General features: G+C 44.1%; 1 protein-coding gene across 1 annotated transcript; it reads left to right on the forward strand.

The window, feature by feature from the left end:
* The first annotated feature begins 325 nt into the window (after window positions 1-325).
* On the forward strand, window positions 326-15,931 carry BCL2L14 (BCL2 like 14). Its single transcript, XM_075491744.1, has 6 exons — window positions 326-717; window positions 8,311-8,730; window positions 11,369-11,533; window positions 12,464-12,531; window positions 13,551-13,823; window positions 14,588-15,931. The coding sequence occupies exons 2-6, from the start codon at window positions 8,319-8,321 to the stop codon at window positions 14,627-14,629; spliced, it is 960 nt and encodes a 319-aa protein (XP_075347859.1). The 5' UTR covers window positions 326-717; window positions 8,311-8,318; the 3' UTR covers window positions 14,630-15,931.
* The last annotated feature ends 521 nt before the right edge of the window (window positions 15,932-16,452 follow it).

Below are 16,452 nucleotides of genomic sequence, written 5' to 3' on the forward strand. Positions count from 1 at the left end.
CTTAAAATGGATGTGTGCTTCTGACCTGACTAACTTGCAGTTAGTTATATGAGTAATGAAATCACAATTTTGGTCCACAAGTTACAAGAGCAATACCATGTTGCTGTTGCAAGTATCTTATGGATCTTACCTAATTAATGTTTAACATGATTTTGAAAAAAAATATGCAATGACGTATGACAAAACATAGACTAGTTTACAGTTGTTTATAGAAGAAGAGGTATAACTGTTTTCAAAACACTTAGAAAAACCTTCTTGTATCAAAATGATTATTTGATTTGACCTGTACCATGGAGAAAAAAAGGCTTTGGAAGGAAAAGAAAAGATAGCGTTTGGCAAGAAGCCCCGAAGAGCTATAGACTTTTTCCCCCTTGCCTAGTGCGCTGCTGAGAACAAGTCACGTGCGGGAGGGGCCAGCCCTACCCTTTCTGCTTTTCATAAGCGAGCTGACATGTTTGAACGTTGTTCTCATAAGGAAGTACACGGGGCACTTTTTTTTTTTTATTGCAAGTGCACTGCCCTTCTTAGTGAAAGCTTATGAACACATGTTTTGATGAAAGAGTGAAAATATTAAATAGAAGAAGAGAACTTCAGGTTTCTGAAGGGAAGTACTGTGCTTGCAAGGGCTCTAGCAAAACAAGCCTAGCCACTGGAAGAGGAGGAGAAAGAATTGAGATCAGCGGGCACCCAGGGTTGCTGGTGCAATAGACCTGGAAGGTAATAAAACCTCCTTTTCTGCTCGGAACTTGGTTTCTCTTGTATAATGTTTGGCTGTCTATAATCCAGCACGAGACTCTCTGAATCTTATTTGTATATGGATTAAATGGCTATATTTATCATAGTTAATTTAGATACCAAACAATGTACTCTCAGGTTTAGCTGTGGTGTCAAAAAGGGAAGGAACTGCCCTGGGCCTTTCGGAACTGCCGTACAAGCTCTGCTGCTGTTGGCTGTATGCTTTTGAAAGAAGAGAATGACATATCTAGCCAAGGAGAGCAAGGTCCTTTTCTGCCAGCCGCACTACAGTTAGATGTGGAAGGTTGTATTTAAAATTTGGGACTACCCCAGTGAATTCATGTAGACTTAAATCCTTACCACCTGGTTCTTACAGGTCGGCCCAGTTCAAGCTAGGCCCCCTCTTGCTGGTAAAATGCCTTCATTTATAACTGAAAGAAACTCTAGCCTAAGCAAGTAAATGGTGGAGGTGATTCAGCAGGTGACATGCTCCCCTGAAATCATCAGTAACCAGATCTGTTCTTCCCTTTTTGCTCCCAGATCTTTGCTGCACAGTGGCAGCCAATTTAGTCTACTGGAGGTCAAAAATACGTGCCTCACCATTTCTGTTGGTGCTGAAAGCCACGTAGTGCCTCACTTCTCTTCTAGGGGCTGAGTCTTTGGCAGCCTCGCAGGTTTGAATGTGGGAAATACTTCTGGACAGCCACAGACTAGCAGGCAACTTCTCTTCTGAAAGACCTGTATCAGCATGTGTTGTATCTGTTGCACAACAGTGTTCACGAAAAATCTGTTGCCACTAGGGATGTTTTCCTCGGCATCCTAGTGTAACTCTGCCTTCACTAATTATGTTGTATCCTATTTAGTTAAGATTAAATAAGGGGCACATAATACTTCAGCTTGCAAGTTACTGCTTTCCATCCTAGAGGCAACTGTATTGCAGTACCACGTGGACAGGCCCTTTCTGGTGGGCTTGTGTGTAAAACCAGATTTCCACAGCATCTGTACAGTTTAAAACGGTTCCTCCTCTCTTGCACAGACAATACCTATCCGTTAATGGTTTTTATGAGAATGACTGACTCAATATGTAAAAAATACTTCTTCAGCGAAGTGTGTTGCTTACATACTAACGAACTCCGGAGACCCGTGATGGTTCTGCTTTTCTCCACGAGAGCTATCAGTAAGTTAGGGTCATCTACCCAGAGGAAAGGATCTAGCTTGAAGAGATGGGCGAGGAATCCTGGCCATTGCTTCCCCTTGCACAGGAGTCTCCACTACCATGTGCCCCAGTCTGCTCCTCTGTGTGTGAGAGCAGAGCTGAAAGGAAGGACCCGCACCTGGGATGAGTCAGTAAGGTAAACGGCGGTGCTTTTATCGTTAGCGCTTTTCTCCAGCATTGCCTCAAAAATAAAGTGTTTTATTCAGAACTGGTGACCCAGGCAAGGAACCACATTTCTGTCTCTGCTGGTTGAGAGAGAAGCACCAGATCAGACCTGAATAGCTTGGACTAACAATCATTTTTCAGGGGCCTCTTTCACTTCTCCTTTCTGCTTTGTCTGTTCAGCCTTTCAGGGCAGGCACTGCCTCTTGCTGCAGAGCCATCTTCAGCTACCTGTGCTTCCCGGGGGTTTGCTAGCGCCGGCGAGAGTGTACATGATGGGGAATCGAGCCAAACAGCAGGGTCAGCACTGACGTTGTCTCTGCTTGGTCAAGGTCCCTGAGCCTTTTGGAGGTAAATCCCAGGGCTGTCCGTGAGGCAGGGAGATGAACCTTCCCATGGAAGAAATAGTGGTAGAGCTTGTCTTGTGCTCTGTGGGCACCTGAGGAGGAAGGATGGGAGGCATGCCAGCAGGGTTAGGAGGAGAGGAGGGGCTGCGAAAGCGTAAGTGCAGCACCCAAGTTTGGGCTCATGCAGACTCTGTGGTGAGCACAGGCCAAGAGGACTTGTAGAGTTAGCCACCATGGTGGTCTGCAGCTATACATGCAACTATATATTAACAGATCACAACAATACAAAAACTGTCAAGAAATGGCATAGCCAGGATACCACTTGGTCCGGTTTTGCTGAAGACAGGCCTATAGCTGGACACCCTCCAAATCAACAGTTATTTCATCTATACTTGAACCTCCAGGATACACTTCCTCCTAACAAACATTAAACAGTCACGTTGCTGGTTTATCTCTTTTTTATGGTTTCCTTTCTATATACCGCCCACTCAGCCACGTATAATAAACTTCTTGAGCTGTTAGTGACTGTCATTGCAATTGGCCCAGGGTGGTGTTACAGTGCTACAGGTTTGGGGGGTATTTTTGTGGACTTGTGCAAGTTTAGCCATTGGCTCTCAGAGACTCCACAGGAAAGCAGGTTTTGTTGGTCGTGATGCTCACAAAAGTCCACCTGTGTTTTTGCCAAATTTCTCCATCCTGGCAGATAATTCTTGAAGTGGATGGAGGATTATAGCTAAATGTACCACTATGAGCATTGGCAGTTCAGTTTCCGTTTTCTGGGAAATGGCATGTGGCTGTGACATTTGGCAATGGGAGGAAAAGGTCTGGAGGAGAGTAAAGAGGGACAGGCTAACGCTGCTCCCTCAGAGCCTGCAAGCTCCAGAAGATAAATAATTTAGACCAGAGTTTTTAAGTAGACGGAATGAGACCATGCTGCTACTCTCCATAATCTGATCCTCCAAGTTTCTTTTAATCATCCTAGGAAATAATATGCAGATTCGGGTTTTACCAGGACTTCCAAGTACTTGTCAAACCGAATCAATGCTTGCATTAAAAAACGTTCTTCATAGAAACTCATTTCTGAGAGAGAGTTCATGCAAAGCGAGAGCTGCTTCTGCAAAAGGTCTGGCTCATTTCTGGCCCACACCAGACGGGATATTGGAAAAATAACATGGTTATAGTATGAAGAAGTAATTCTAAAGAGAGATGTTAAGTCACCAACTAAGATTTCAAACTTTAAAATGAAGTGAAAAACAAATTAGCTGCTGGCATCTCCTTTATAAACGCTCGCCAGCATGTGGTGATAACTCCTTTTCTTGCTACCTGCAAGTAATGGCATAAATGAGCTGTGACTCCTTGTTCTCTTTTCGTGCTTCTCCAGCCTCATTGTATACACAGGGGTGAGATTTCTTACCGAGACGTCAGTGCTGAAAAAAGTCCCAGTAAGGAAGCTCCTATACCACATTTTTACCAACATAATTTGTTTCATTTCTCAGAGGTTCCCCATCAGAGCGAGGTGCAGGCTTAGCCATACAGCTGCATCTGATGTGTAAGTGCTTATTTGATGCTACGTACTAGCAAGCTGTAATAATACCCTGCCTCCTGCTATCGGTCTGCACTGAGCCTCCTTTAGGAGACCAACCTTTGAACTCTTATCTGATTTTTATCTGTATAGCCACCTTGGGTAGGGCTGTTCTCAATGTATAAGTAATAGCTCAGTGTATAGGGCTGTAAGGGTTTTTAATGCTACTACCGGTAATTCCTCTTGCTGTTCGGGAATTAATGTTTATATTATTTTATATAATTACTTTATAATTTATATAGGCTTTCTAGATATAGTTTATCTATTTTTATATTGTTATTTATATTTTTATATTAGTGAAAAATGAGTATATATGAATGTTACGCAAATTATTTTAGATCTATAAACAGTACCCATGGTGGGGAAGGCTATGCTGTTTTAAGTAGCATAAACTAGCTAGCTTAAACTAGCTGTTTTAAGTAGTCTGACCTGAAGGGCGAAGTTAGATCATTTCAAGGAGGAACTTGAGTTTGCATAAAGTATTAAATAATGAAAAAGAATGGCATAGCCTTTAAAATTTTCTCTTTATTTCTGGACAAACTTCAAAATGAAATAAATGCTTGGTCTGGCTTCCAGGGCAAAGGGAAGTGCCTGTTCCTGGTCTCATTGACTAGCTGAAGGGATTTGCTGTAGCCTTGCTTTCTGCGTAGCGAAGACACTGAGAAGTGCAGTGCAGCTTAAAACACTCTTTAAGCTCCTCTGGTTTGCACTGGAAGATGGGCTCAAACAATCACGGGGCACAGAAAAGGTCCTACCTTTGCTCCCCTGCATCCCAAGGGTGGTAGGCACATCAGCGCTCCCTTCCTAGGCACAGCAACGAAGAAGCAGCAACCCCATGCCTGTCTTGCATCATTTCTGTTCTCCTTTTTTTCCTCTGTATTTATAGCTCCCACTTCTTTTTCTCCACTTGGTTTGTTTCTTGTAACAGTCTCTTGCTGACTTTTTTCTGCCGGGCTTTCAGTTTCCCTTGCATGTTCATTAAAGCTGCCTGCACAAACGCTGTGAGAAGACGCAAAGCTCCTGCTGACCCTTTGAATATCTCGAGGCAGCAACTAGCAAGAGAAGGGGAACTTGCGCTCTCTCCCCAGTCTCCAAACTGCCCCGGCCGTGTCCAGCAAACGGGGACTCACCTTGGCATGACCTTGTGAGCAAGAGGTCTCAGTGCAGTACTGGGCCCTTCACAGGACAGGGCTTCTGAAGCCCAGGAGGCTGTTCGAAGACAACGTAGTCGCTTATACCTTGGATGCTATTGGGATGAATTCTCACCCAAGTGCATAGTTCGGGAAGAGCGAGATGTTTTGCTACATGAAGTTAAGTATAGATTTCTAAGCATTAAATTGCAGCACAGTACTAGCAGAAAACTGAGCAAGGTGACACCCAGGCTTGCACTGGGAAGAAAATTTCGGAGAGGCTGTTGCCGTGTGTTTGAGACAGGCGTTGAAGGCTTGGGATGGTGGTGTGTCAATGGCTTAAGTTGGGCACGACTGGGAAATTACATTTTGGCTCACTCATGGAGTGACTTAACATAGCAGGTCCCTGAGAGAGAAACAAGTCATCTTTCCTTTCTCTACCAGTGGGTGTGCTTGGGTTTTTTTCACCCTTTTCCCCCCCCTCTCCCTATCACACTATTCCCATTCTCATTTCTTTAGTGACTGTCCTAAAGTGAAAGTGGAAGCCAGCGATATCGCAGAGCAGCATCTGGAGCAGTCCTTTCTCTTGCAGGAAAAATAGTCTCTAAAATGGGATGCAGACTGCGAGCTGCATCGATGCATTTAGCAGTCCAAGGTTAGAGGAACTGTCACATTGGACCTACAATGTGACACTTCCAGGTTTCTTCCTCCTCAACCCTTTCCCTTTCTTCTTTCCCTTCCTCCTCTCCTTCCTCTTCCCCTTTTCTTTCCTCATCCCCTTCCCCTTCCCTGGTAAGGACAATTCTGAACTAAGAGTATATGTAGGCTATGGGTTTGGAGTTGGTCTAGTTTCTGATGTTCCTACGTTGGGTAAGGAGGGGGTTGGGTTTTTATATCTTCCTTTTCTTCCTTCTGTTGTCTCAACAATGCCACCAAAACGAAGTTATCATGGTGGAAGTAAGTGGCTTATCTGAGTTTTGTCATATTGGTTGCTTCCTGCAGCTAAGGGAAAAATAGCACAGAGTGCCACAAACCTTTTTTTTAATCTTAAAAGATTCCAAATATGAAACTTACTTAACCAAAATGAAGTTAAAAATCTTACAATAAAAGTAGTAATGAAAACCAGGTGACAAATCAGCTGAGCTTTGTTTCTTTCCATAACTTGCTGGGGCAGGGAAATCTTTTTTGACTAATCAGTCACTTCCAACATTTTATTAACCCCCTTTAAGTGTGTTAGTCCTAACACCACCTATATCCAGAAGACAAATGCTATCCTTTGTACCTGAGTAGTGAAATGAGATGCACATGAGGTGAGATGTCTGTCCCAAATAGAGGTGTTCAGAAGTTTAAAGCCAGACTTTTGCTAAAGGTGAGCCAGTATCCTCCTGTGGATTTTCATGGGACTGGGATGGTTTACACCAGATGAAGTTCTGGCGCTTCATACATACATATACAACTTATTTCACCCTCATACTTAGGAAAAAGAACGTTGTAGGGGAACAGATGGATCATAACGTGACAACGTGTAGTTTTCTGGAGTGTGAAGGAAGCAGCTAGTAACTTCAGACCTCTGCACAGTAAAGAGAGGTGATCTGCCATTAAAGTGTAGCCTGGCAATCTCCCTGCCTCTGAGCCTTGCCTCCCAGCACCTGTGAAGAAACAGGATACCCAGGTCCCCTCATACCCCATTGCTGTGCCTGCAGACCCCTGCAGAATAAGGCTGTGCTAGAAAGCTCTCTCCTGCTGAACAGCTGCCCTGTTGTTATGAATTAGGAGGAACGGCAGAAGTTAAAAGAGCATGGGGAGCAAGGCACCCCATTCCCACTGACTCTCCTTTGGACTCAGGGGGTGTGTGGTGTGTGTTTAACTCCTAAATGTGAGTCTCCATGCTTAGGATTTAAACGTCCTGTGGGATACTTATCACCAATAGTGTTACATTCAAAGCGGCAAATAGCTGAATGATACTCCGGACAGGAAGAAATTAGCTTAAATTTTTTTCTGTCAGGCTGAGGGCATAGTGTGAGTGAATTTGGTATTTGTTTAAGAGAGGGCAGTGAGGACAGAAGCCTCCTATTTTGGCTTGTCAGCAACGGAGACCCCAGTGACAGGTTCCAGATATGTGCATAGTTTTGTTTGACTTTGCATGGGTCATTTAACAGAGGCGTTGCAGAGAACCTGCTGTCGGTGGTCAGGGCTGCCTCCTCAAACAACTAAAACCTCACCTGGGCTCTGCAGAAGACACCTTTTTGGCAATAAAAAAAGCACAGCAGCTAGGTCGCTGCACCACAGCTCATCACTCCCATTTCTTCTTCTTGTTGTTCTGGCTTCTGGGAGGCTGGGTGGTAAATGAGTCTCGTGCTAAGCAAAGACTTCAGAGTGTTTTGCACTGTGGCTCGATGAGCTACAATGCATAGGGAAACAGGAAGATGGCGAAATGCATGCGTGTGCTGTGGGATTGGTATGTTTGTTTGGACAAGAACAAGTTACACTAGATAAGTGCCACCGCACCATCCATTGCAGGTAGTCAAACACGCAAGACTGTTGACTCAGGTGCCCTAAAGTGAAAGGACAGTTGAGAACATTATGATAGGTAAATATTACAATTTTTCCTAATGTTTGGGATAGTTCTTGTTTGCTTTCCTACCTAGAGCACTCAGGGCCCGAATTTGTCAAAGCTTCCTCTGAAAGCACAATTCTCATATATTTAGATGCTTGCTCATTTGAGCCACAATATAGGCTTTTCCTTTGCAGTGCTTTGATGAATCGTTTTTCTTTCCAACCCAAGAATCAGTATTATTGTTACGGGCTTTCCTCTTTCCCCGCACTGCACCCTGACCATTGAGTACTCCTTGAATTTCCTCATCTTTCTTGTCTAAGCCACCAAATGCAGTTAAGAGCAATGTATCAGATCCTTGTTCTTTGACGGCCTTGATTGCCAGCTGAGCTATTTGTCAGTAACCAAATTCTCTTTCTAGAAGACAGTCCTTCTCTGGCTCCTAGGTACTGCAATATTATTCACATCACTGAGGTTTATAAGGTGTTTGATGAAAGGTTCTGTAGAAATGTCAAGTACTGGTTGGCATTCATGAAAAACAAGCGGTTCCCTGAGCTATTAAAACTAAGAATATGTTCTTGCAGGAACCAAGATGTCTTCACCAAATAATGTCAGTATGGAAGAAATACCCCTGGAAGATGATGAGCGAGACAGCATAGAATACAAGATCCTGATGGCCTACGCCAAGCGACGGTTATCTGTCAGTAAATATGGGAAACTTCTGAAAAATGAGGCTAATGTGGAGAAATCATCATCCTTAATCAGGAGAAAAGTAAAGATTGACCATCAAAGGGATAAAGATGGACCAAGCCGAAGAGTAGTCTATCAGGGTGGTGTGGTGCCACAGCACAACAAAAAGCAACCAAAAAGAAAATATTTTCCAGGTTATTGTCTACCTTTTCTCTGCAGCAGAGCAGAGGAGGAAGAGCGTCGCGCAGCAGATTTCTTCATTTCTGAGGCACAATCTGAGAGCCTTCAAGAAGGGAATTCTCAGCATCAGACAAGTATGTCTTAGTTCTTTCCTTTTGCTATTTGTCTTTAAATCTCTCTCTAAATAGCTTAAATGGCTGGTGGCCTGTGGAAAGGCAGGAAGAGGAAGGTGGTTTCTTTCACTTTTTGGTCACCTCTTATGCTAGCTCTATTGATTTCCAATTAGGAAGGCAGATTGCCAGATGTTCAGTAGTGCTTGCACACACAAGATTTGTATTTGTGACTGGCTTTTCTGTTTTCCATTGTATGGTGGTAAGTATCGTATAATTGCACAGGTTGTTTTTTTTCTGAGCAATTGCACAGGTTGTTTTTTTTCCAAGCATTGGCTTTTTCTTTTTCATACCTGGTTAGAAAGGAAACATAAAACACTGGTCAGACTGAAGACCTTCACACTAAAATCAAGGAAGAGAAGCTGTTTGAAGGCCCGTTCAAGGAGCTTTATCATGTGATAAATATTCCACACTAAAGACAGAAATGCTAGATTCTGCTTGAAACCCTGGTGCCAAGCAGTTGGCAGTGACCAACCTCAAGCGCAGAGCAGCCCATGTCTCTGGGCCACCTCTCATAACCCCACTATGTGTCTTAAATGGAAACAATCTTCCAGAGTTATCTAAATCTCCTTTACACGTTGGTATTATATTAAGTCTGAACCTGCCCTCCCATGTGTTGGAAGAAGAGGCGGTAGGTGGCTGTAATCCATCCGACATCCAGGGATCCCATACACATAAACATCTTGTACCCCAGCCCCCAAAGCCAGCCCCACATCAGGTGCTGCACTGCAGGCAATGAGATTTTACCTCTTCTGCTCTGTATAATAACTAGTACCTTAACTTCTCATACACGACTGAGAGAGGAGGATGAGGTATCCCCATTAAGTTGCCATATACAGTATATGATAGGTTGCCATATTGTTTTTGTATACATAAGGTAGGAGGCTGTTCGTTTAATTTGTCCCGGCTTGATACTGTTGGTGTCACAGCAATTGCTCTCCCCTTTCCCTGCATTTAAAGATATTTCTAAAAATTATCCATCACTGACTTCTCCAGCCTAATGTCCCATCCCTCATCAGTTTAACTGTCCTGGGCCATCTCCTACCCACCAAGCCCATAACTCTCCCTGCTGCCAAATCCAGTCTGTCTCTCAAGAAAGGGTCCCTGCCTCAGCCCAGTGCCTTTTGCCAGGGGGAAAAAATAACTATAACTTTCCATTGTTTGGTTGCCAGGGACATATGTCTGCATGTAGATATCGGGGGTTATGTCCATTTTATTTTCACATTGCCAAGGAAAGTGCTCGAGAGTTTGGGTGCAATCACTTGATGGCCCTGCCAATACATTGCCACGTTCCCTGCAGCATGGGCGGCATCACGGCCTCGAGGTAAAACCTCCCTGTCCTGGGTGTTAACCTCCCTGGGGATCCTGCTTGGCTTCAGATCTGGGCTTCACCTTCCCTTCAGCAGATTGCTGGACCAATTCCTAAAACATTATTATTATTATTTGTCACTTAACTGCTAGCAGCTGCACTGCAAGCTTGGCCAGGCCATTCTGCAGCGAATGGCGGTGCTTTTGGGGATTACACATCTAAATCGAAGGCCTGTTCAGTATAAAACCAGTTGCCTAATCTTAGGTTTCCAAAGAAGTCATGAACAGCCCGATCCTCTTCCCAGAAGTTTAGCAGCTCCCTGACAAGCTCTGCAGGCAGACGAGGGGATGGAAATGTCTTGGGGTTGATTCACCAGCCTTGAAATGCAGTTTTTATTGGCTGCATTAACCCCTGCTGCCCTCACAATAAACTCTGCTCATGAATTTTACATGTGCTATGGGTCAGGCTGCTGCTGAGCCTGTCTCCATGTCTGCTGGTCACGCAGGAGCTGCCACTTGGCAGTGGTGATGGGGAGATCGAGTTTTGCATCCCACGCTCTGTGAGGCGAATTGTAAGGAAGAGCACCTTTTAGATGAAGCAAACCTTGCAACAGCTCCTCCTGCTCTCTTTGCTATAGCAGGATCCCCGTTGGAGCCCCCTCACCGAGCGAAGCCTTCAGCTGGTGAGGGTCCTGAACAGAGTCATTACACAAGGTGGATAAAGCCAGTCTGGCTGCTGAGTTCTCCAGTATTCATGTCTGCTTAACACAACAGTGTCAAGGACATGAGAAGCTTTTGTGCTAGAGGTGCCGCTGAAGTGAAGTCTGCTTCTCTGCTCAGGATTAGCCTGTGAGAACAAGGAAAGAGCATTCAAGTACACCTTCTTATCTGAATCTGGACCTATAGATGAACTAATCATGGGCAATACCACTCTCACAGTAAGGTCTAAGATTCACAGTCCTATAGACCACGTTTCTCACGTTTCTTAATACGTGGTGTGCTTCTGGCTTGCAAGGATGCACACTAGTGAGCAACACTCACACCTGCTTCTGTATGGCCACTGTATAGTTAGCTGCTGCTCAAATACTAGAGAGGGGTTGCACTGCATTACTTGTCTCTCTAAATTATTACCTACTGATCTCAAGCAATAGCAAAGCCCCAGCATGGGGGAATGTATCTCTTGGTATCCTCTGGGTACTTCCACCTCAGGGGGCATGTAAACGAGTAAATCACTGAATTATTTCCTGGAAAGATTAAATTGCCTTCTTTATTTCCCACCCTCCTTCCCAATCAGGTGAAACAGCAGATGTCAACCGCATTGCAGACAAACTTGCCAAGCTTGTTACTTCCAAATGCCAGGAATCTCCTTCAGATGTGTCGTTCAAGATAATGTGTGATGCCCCGTGCCAGGAACAAGACAATAGTGATCCTACTGATGGAAGTGAGGGCAAGGAACATGGTAAGGGTGAAGAATTTCATGCTTACAAGCAGTATGTCAGGTTGGGATTGCACACTGACATATTTTCTCTAGAGATGGTGAAGCACTCGGGACTTCTGTGGTTAAGACGCTGTGAAGAAGGAAGTTTGCTCTGCTAGTTCTTGCTCTGTTGCACACGTTTCAGGGACTGCTCTTGCCGTCAATCCTCTAACAAGTCCTGTCTGCTATTGCAATTAAAGGGAGCATCCTTAAAAATCCAAGGAGGTGTGTGGGAAACGGAGGATGAAGGTAAAGTGACGTAAGGTGACAGAGCAGTGGTAGGAGTGGCAGGGCTGGAGGCAGAGTAATACACCAGGCCTCTAAGGCCAAAGACCAGTCCTTGGGGCAATAATGTCTTGGTCAATCCCTCTTTGGTGGCAGGACAACACTGATCAACAATCTCTGCTATGAGTCTGAACTGCTTGTCTTCCATGATGTCTGCAGAGATTTAGTTTTAATGCAAGCCTTCTAGGGATTTCTGGTTACAAGAGGGATCCTGCCATACTTGCATTTTCTTTAACCCAACAAACCCGGAGTTTGTCCTGATGAGTTGCAAGAGGTGTAATTGGTAATGATGAGGGGATTTTTAGTCCATTTTAGTGGGCTTCCGCTAGCTGCTCTTCTGTTCTGGCTTGTTATCAGACATACCTCGAAGCCCAAAGGGCTGGCAGTGGGATGTTAAAGCCCTTGCTCTTTCCCAGACTCTTAACTGGAGCAAAACATCGGGCAGATGGAGAAATAGCATTGCTTAATCTACGCAGACTAGAACGGTGAGCTTCAGCTTAAAGCCTGGATACACAACTCTGTGAATTTGCCACAAACTAGCAGCTGTTTTCATGATTAAGTGACACAAAGGCTTCACCATCGTTTGCTATCTGGATCCAATATTTATGTTACCCTTTTCTTTAACAGATGAAGAAAAGATAATACAAAGAATAGTTGCACTGTTAAGACAATCAGGGGACCGACTAGAAGAAAAGGTAACTCCTGTTTTCAAGAGCTACACAGGCTAGAGTGAGAGAGAGAGATTACACTTCTCTTGGGAGTGAATCTTTTGTAACCTCGCGCTCTCTGTATCTATCCTGAACTTCTCTTTCTGCATCTAGGGCTTCCTGAGAGCTTCGCCATTCATCCTGAAATCTTTCTTAAGACCAGAGGACTAGCAGAGATCTCTGCTGGGGTGTGGGAGGAAGGCAACAAAAATGTTGTGCATTTCAAAGAGAATTCATTTGCCTCATTCCCATTGAGTTTCATGGGATGTTGAGCACTCGACTGACTCTGATAAACTCTTGTGTTTGCATTAAATTTGGCATACAAGTTTTTCCCAGTGGAGGGAGAGAAACTCTACAGCTTTGATAGTTGCTGTAGGGAAATAAATCTTTCGAATGCATTTTGACAGCCCTGCCCAAAAGCTGTAGAAGAACCCCCACATAAGTCCATTAGCTGGAGTGGATTTATATATTAAAAATATAGGTACTTGTTCCCTTTACTCCCTTCTTTAGCTGCCACCTACCTATAAAGGTATACTCCCACGTGGAGGACATGCTCAGCTCCTGCAGCAGAGAGGTACCCAGATACAGTAAGAAGCACCACAAAGACCACGACTGAACAAACGGAGCTTCACATGGCAGCTGTTGCCAGCACTTCTCATAACCTTGCCTCTACTGTCATCTTCCCACTGCTCCTGTATTCCCATGTCTCCTCACCTGCAGGTCTCAATATCAGCGTCACGCTTGTTTTACTTTCTCTCTCTCTGCTTCTGTCATTCAAATGCAAAAAAACTGAAGATTTTTTTGAGGAAAAACATAGAGCCACCTCCAGAGCCTGAAGGAGCAGCTTTGCAGCGAGGTGTGGGGTTTGCGTGTCATCTCTTGCATTCACCACCACGATTAGACTGCATTGCACATATTACCTGAAGATGCTCTCCTTTCCCAATGAGGTGGGCAAAGCGATTCCACAAAAGTGGCTCAATTTAACTAATCCTTATTCTTATTTTCAGCTCAAAAAGGACAGGGTTTTGTATCAGCATTTTAAAGACATGCTGTCCTACACATTCTTCAAGAGGATAACTGATTTGTTCCTGGAGGATGTCTCAGCAGATTCAACAAGTGAGCCAGGAGGCCAAGTACAATGCACGAAAGTTGCCTTTACAATGGAAGTTGTCACCAGACTTACTGCTGTGGACAACCATCCTATGAACCTGGTCTTGGGCTTTGGGTCAAAGTACCTCAGAGAACACTTCAAGCCATGGATTCAGGACCAGGGTGGCTGGGTACGCGTTTTGCCTCCCTTGACTTGCGCATAGCCCTTGAAGGCACCTTGAAGCAGCACACTTTCACAGAACTAACATGGGCCAGATGCAAACCAAACCGAACTGTGTATTCTTTAACACAGCATGTATTCCAGCTGTGGAATTACCTGGTACAAGGCATTTTCTATGCTGCAAGTTTTTTATTCACATAGGTCCAAAAATCAATAGGAGACATTCATGGGGGGTTGTTAAGTATAAAACACCATTCCTAGCATAGACAGTCTCTCCACCACAAATAGCTGAAGGCTGGGAGAAACACCAGGAAACTTCACGCCTGCCCTAATCCTATACTTCTCGCTAGAAGTGTGCTGTTGGTAGGTTCTGGGGACAGCACAGTAGTTCAGCAGTTCATACAGTCTGCCCTTATGGTGTGGTATGCTTCCACTTTCCCTGTACACAAAGGCAGCCGTTTATCTTCGTATCCCTCTTTCAAAGGCAGTTGTGCAGGGTGCTCTTTTGCCAGCAGTGGTGCTGAGCTGCTGCCCTTTGTAGCTCATTTACCTGGATTTGCTGGGAGGCACTTGCATCGGAGATCCTAGTCCTTTTGTGCTTCATGAAATGAATGGAAACATTCAGCAGCTGGACAGCCTGTGTCCATTGGAACAGATAGCATGTGAGGTCAGGAAATCCTACTGGCAAACCTACTAACTGACCTCAGCAGAGCTGAAATTAGGATGAGGGTCCTCATTGCTTTTATAATTGTAAATTTTGTTTCTATGTTACAGGAAAAGGCTTTGACTTCACTGGATCAGGAAGAAGTAGAGTAATCATGACTGAATTTGTTCTTCAGGGTGCAGGAGCCTTCAATTAAGGAACACGCGGGATCTTACCACAATCCAATGCCAGAATGATTAGTGGCTATATATTTTTATTTTTTCCATAGAAGGTTGGAGTGTTGCATGGCTAACCCTGATGGGTACAATTGCACTTTCTTAAAGTCGGTGTTGATGTAGAAGTATTCTTCAGTGGATATGAATGCACCTTCAACTCCCCTGGAGCATTCAGTCCCACAGATAGTGATTTTAGGTACCTTTCTGAGTAGAGATGCTTGCCACTGCTCCTATGGGTGGACGTTAAAGTGCAAACTGGAGGAAAATATCAAAGTATGCAATCAAGAACTACTGGACTGTGATCAACTGTGAACCAAGTGAGACAAGGGCTGCCAGCTTTGTGTGGTTCATAGTGGTGCCATCTGTTACCAATTCCTCAGTCCCTTGTTAGAAGACATACCTAGACACTGCTATCGGTTTCCTCTCTGCCCCCCCCCCCTTCTCTGATTAGATTCTCCAAAGTGTTGATGCCATTTTATACTTCTGAAAGGGACTGAGTAAGGTTAAGATTAATGAGGGCTTTTTACTCCAGTGCCTTCCCCATTCCCCCAAGAAAACAGACTTGATCTACCTACAGATGCTTTTAATTTTATCTCTTCTGTTTTAAACCCCTTCAAAGCATAGCACGATAGATGTTGACTTTTACAGCATTATTTTGTCCATTACTATGGAAGATACAAACATTGCGAGAGCTTTGTAGTCCAAGAAATTTAAAACTTATCCTACTGTGTCAGTTTTCCTCCTTATTCAAAAGGAGCTTGATGCTATATGTAATCTCAGGGATTTCTCTGTAAACTGAACTGGCCCTTCAGCCATTGAAAACACGTGATCTGATTAGAGTTTTTCAATCTGCATGTGTGGCACTGGAAGGAAAAACAGTGCATCGTTTAGAGTAGAGGTGGATGCCAGTGAAACTACTCATGATTTTGAGGCTTGGTTTGTGGCCCATTTAGTTGATGACTTTTGGATTTCCGTCCCCTGAAAATCCTCAGTGGAGAAAGAGGGAACTTGGGACCTCTGCTGAAGCGGTAAAACCATGGCATTGCTTCTGGGATGTTCCAGTACCAACAGGTAATGTTTCCTGAACAGGCTCTCTACCTCTCAGTAAGATACCCTTCCATTAAGGGTGCTCATTCTGTGTGTACAAGTACGCTAACTACAAAGATCGCATGAAGAAGTTGTAATGAATTTGAAGGATGAGAAAAAGCATTTTAACCGGATGTGTAAAATATGCAATGCTATCAAAGATCAAGTATTTTTCTAATAAACCTTAAACTTTCAACTCATGCATAGCAAACTCTGCCTCTGTTCGGACACGTATGTGTGAAACAAAAGACGGAGAAGGTGGAAGCGAGTTACCTTTGTTTCCCTTCTTCAAAGGAGCTGGGAAATACTTGGTATATCTGTAGACTGTAAATCTAAGATTCCCTTAGTTTTAAGAACATCCACTCTTTCTGATCACATCAGATGTCCCCAAAGGGGGATAATTTGTGGGGGAGAGGCAAGAACTTACTCAAAAGTTCAAAATGTTGTTCTTCTCCTTCCGTCTCTTTCTCCAACGTCTTTTTCCTATGGAAAAAAAATTGTAGAGGCATTGTACCCTCCCACACATTGGAGGCTGCGGCTTTATTATAAATTTGATTGGTTTCTAAAGCAAGCTTGTTAGCTAGATCTTGGCTCTGAAGAACTATATCTGATTCCATTTTAATTACACTAAGACTAGACTCGGTCTGCTAGCTTATGCTAGTTTGCCAATAGTT

This window comes from Mycteria americana, chromosome 1, assembly GCF_035582795.1.
Source record: "Mycteria americana isolate JAX WOST 10 ecotype Jacksonville Zoo and Gardens chromosome 1, USCA_MyAme_1.0, whole genome shotgun sequence".
In the NCBI taxonomy this organism is placed as follows: Eukaryota; Metazoa; Chordata; class Aves; order Ciconiiformes; family Ciconiidae; genus Mycteria; species Mycteria americana.

Excerpts from the sequence above, each read along its gene's own strand:
- BCL2L14 (XM_075491744.1), top strand. The coding sequence starts at position 8,319 with ATGTCTTCACCAAATAATGTCAGTATGGAAGAAATACCCCTGGAAGAT. Across the intron at positions 11,534-12,463 it reads AAGTGAGGGCAAGGAACATG|ATGAAGAAAAGATAATACAA; the intron begins GTAAGGGTGAAG and ends TTTCTTTAACAG. Across the intron at positions 12,532-13,550 it reads GGGACCGACTAGAAGAAAAG|CTCAAAAAGGACAGGGTTTT; the intron begins GTAACTCCTGTT and ends TCTTATTTTCAG.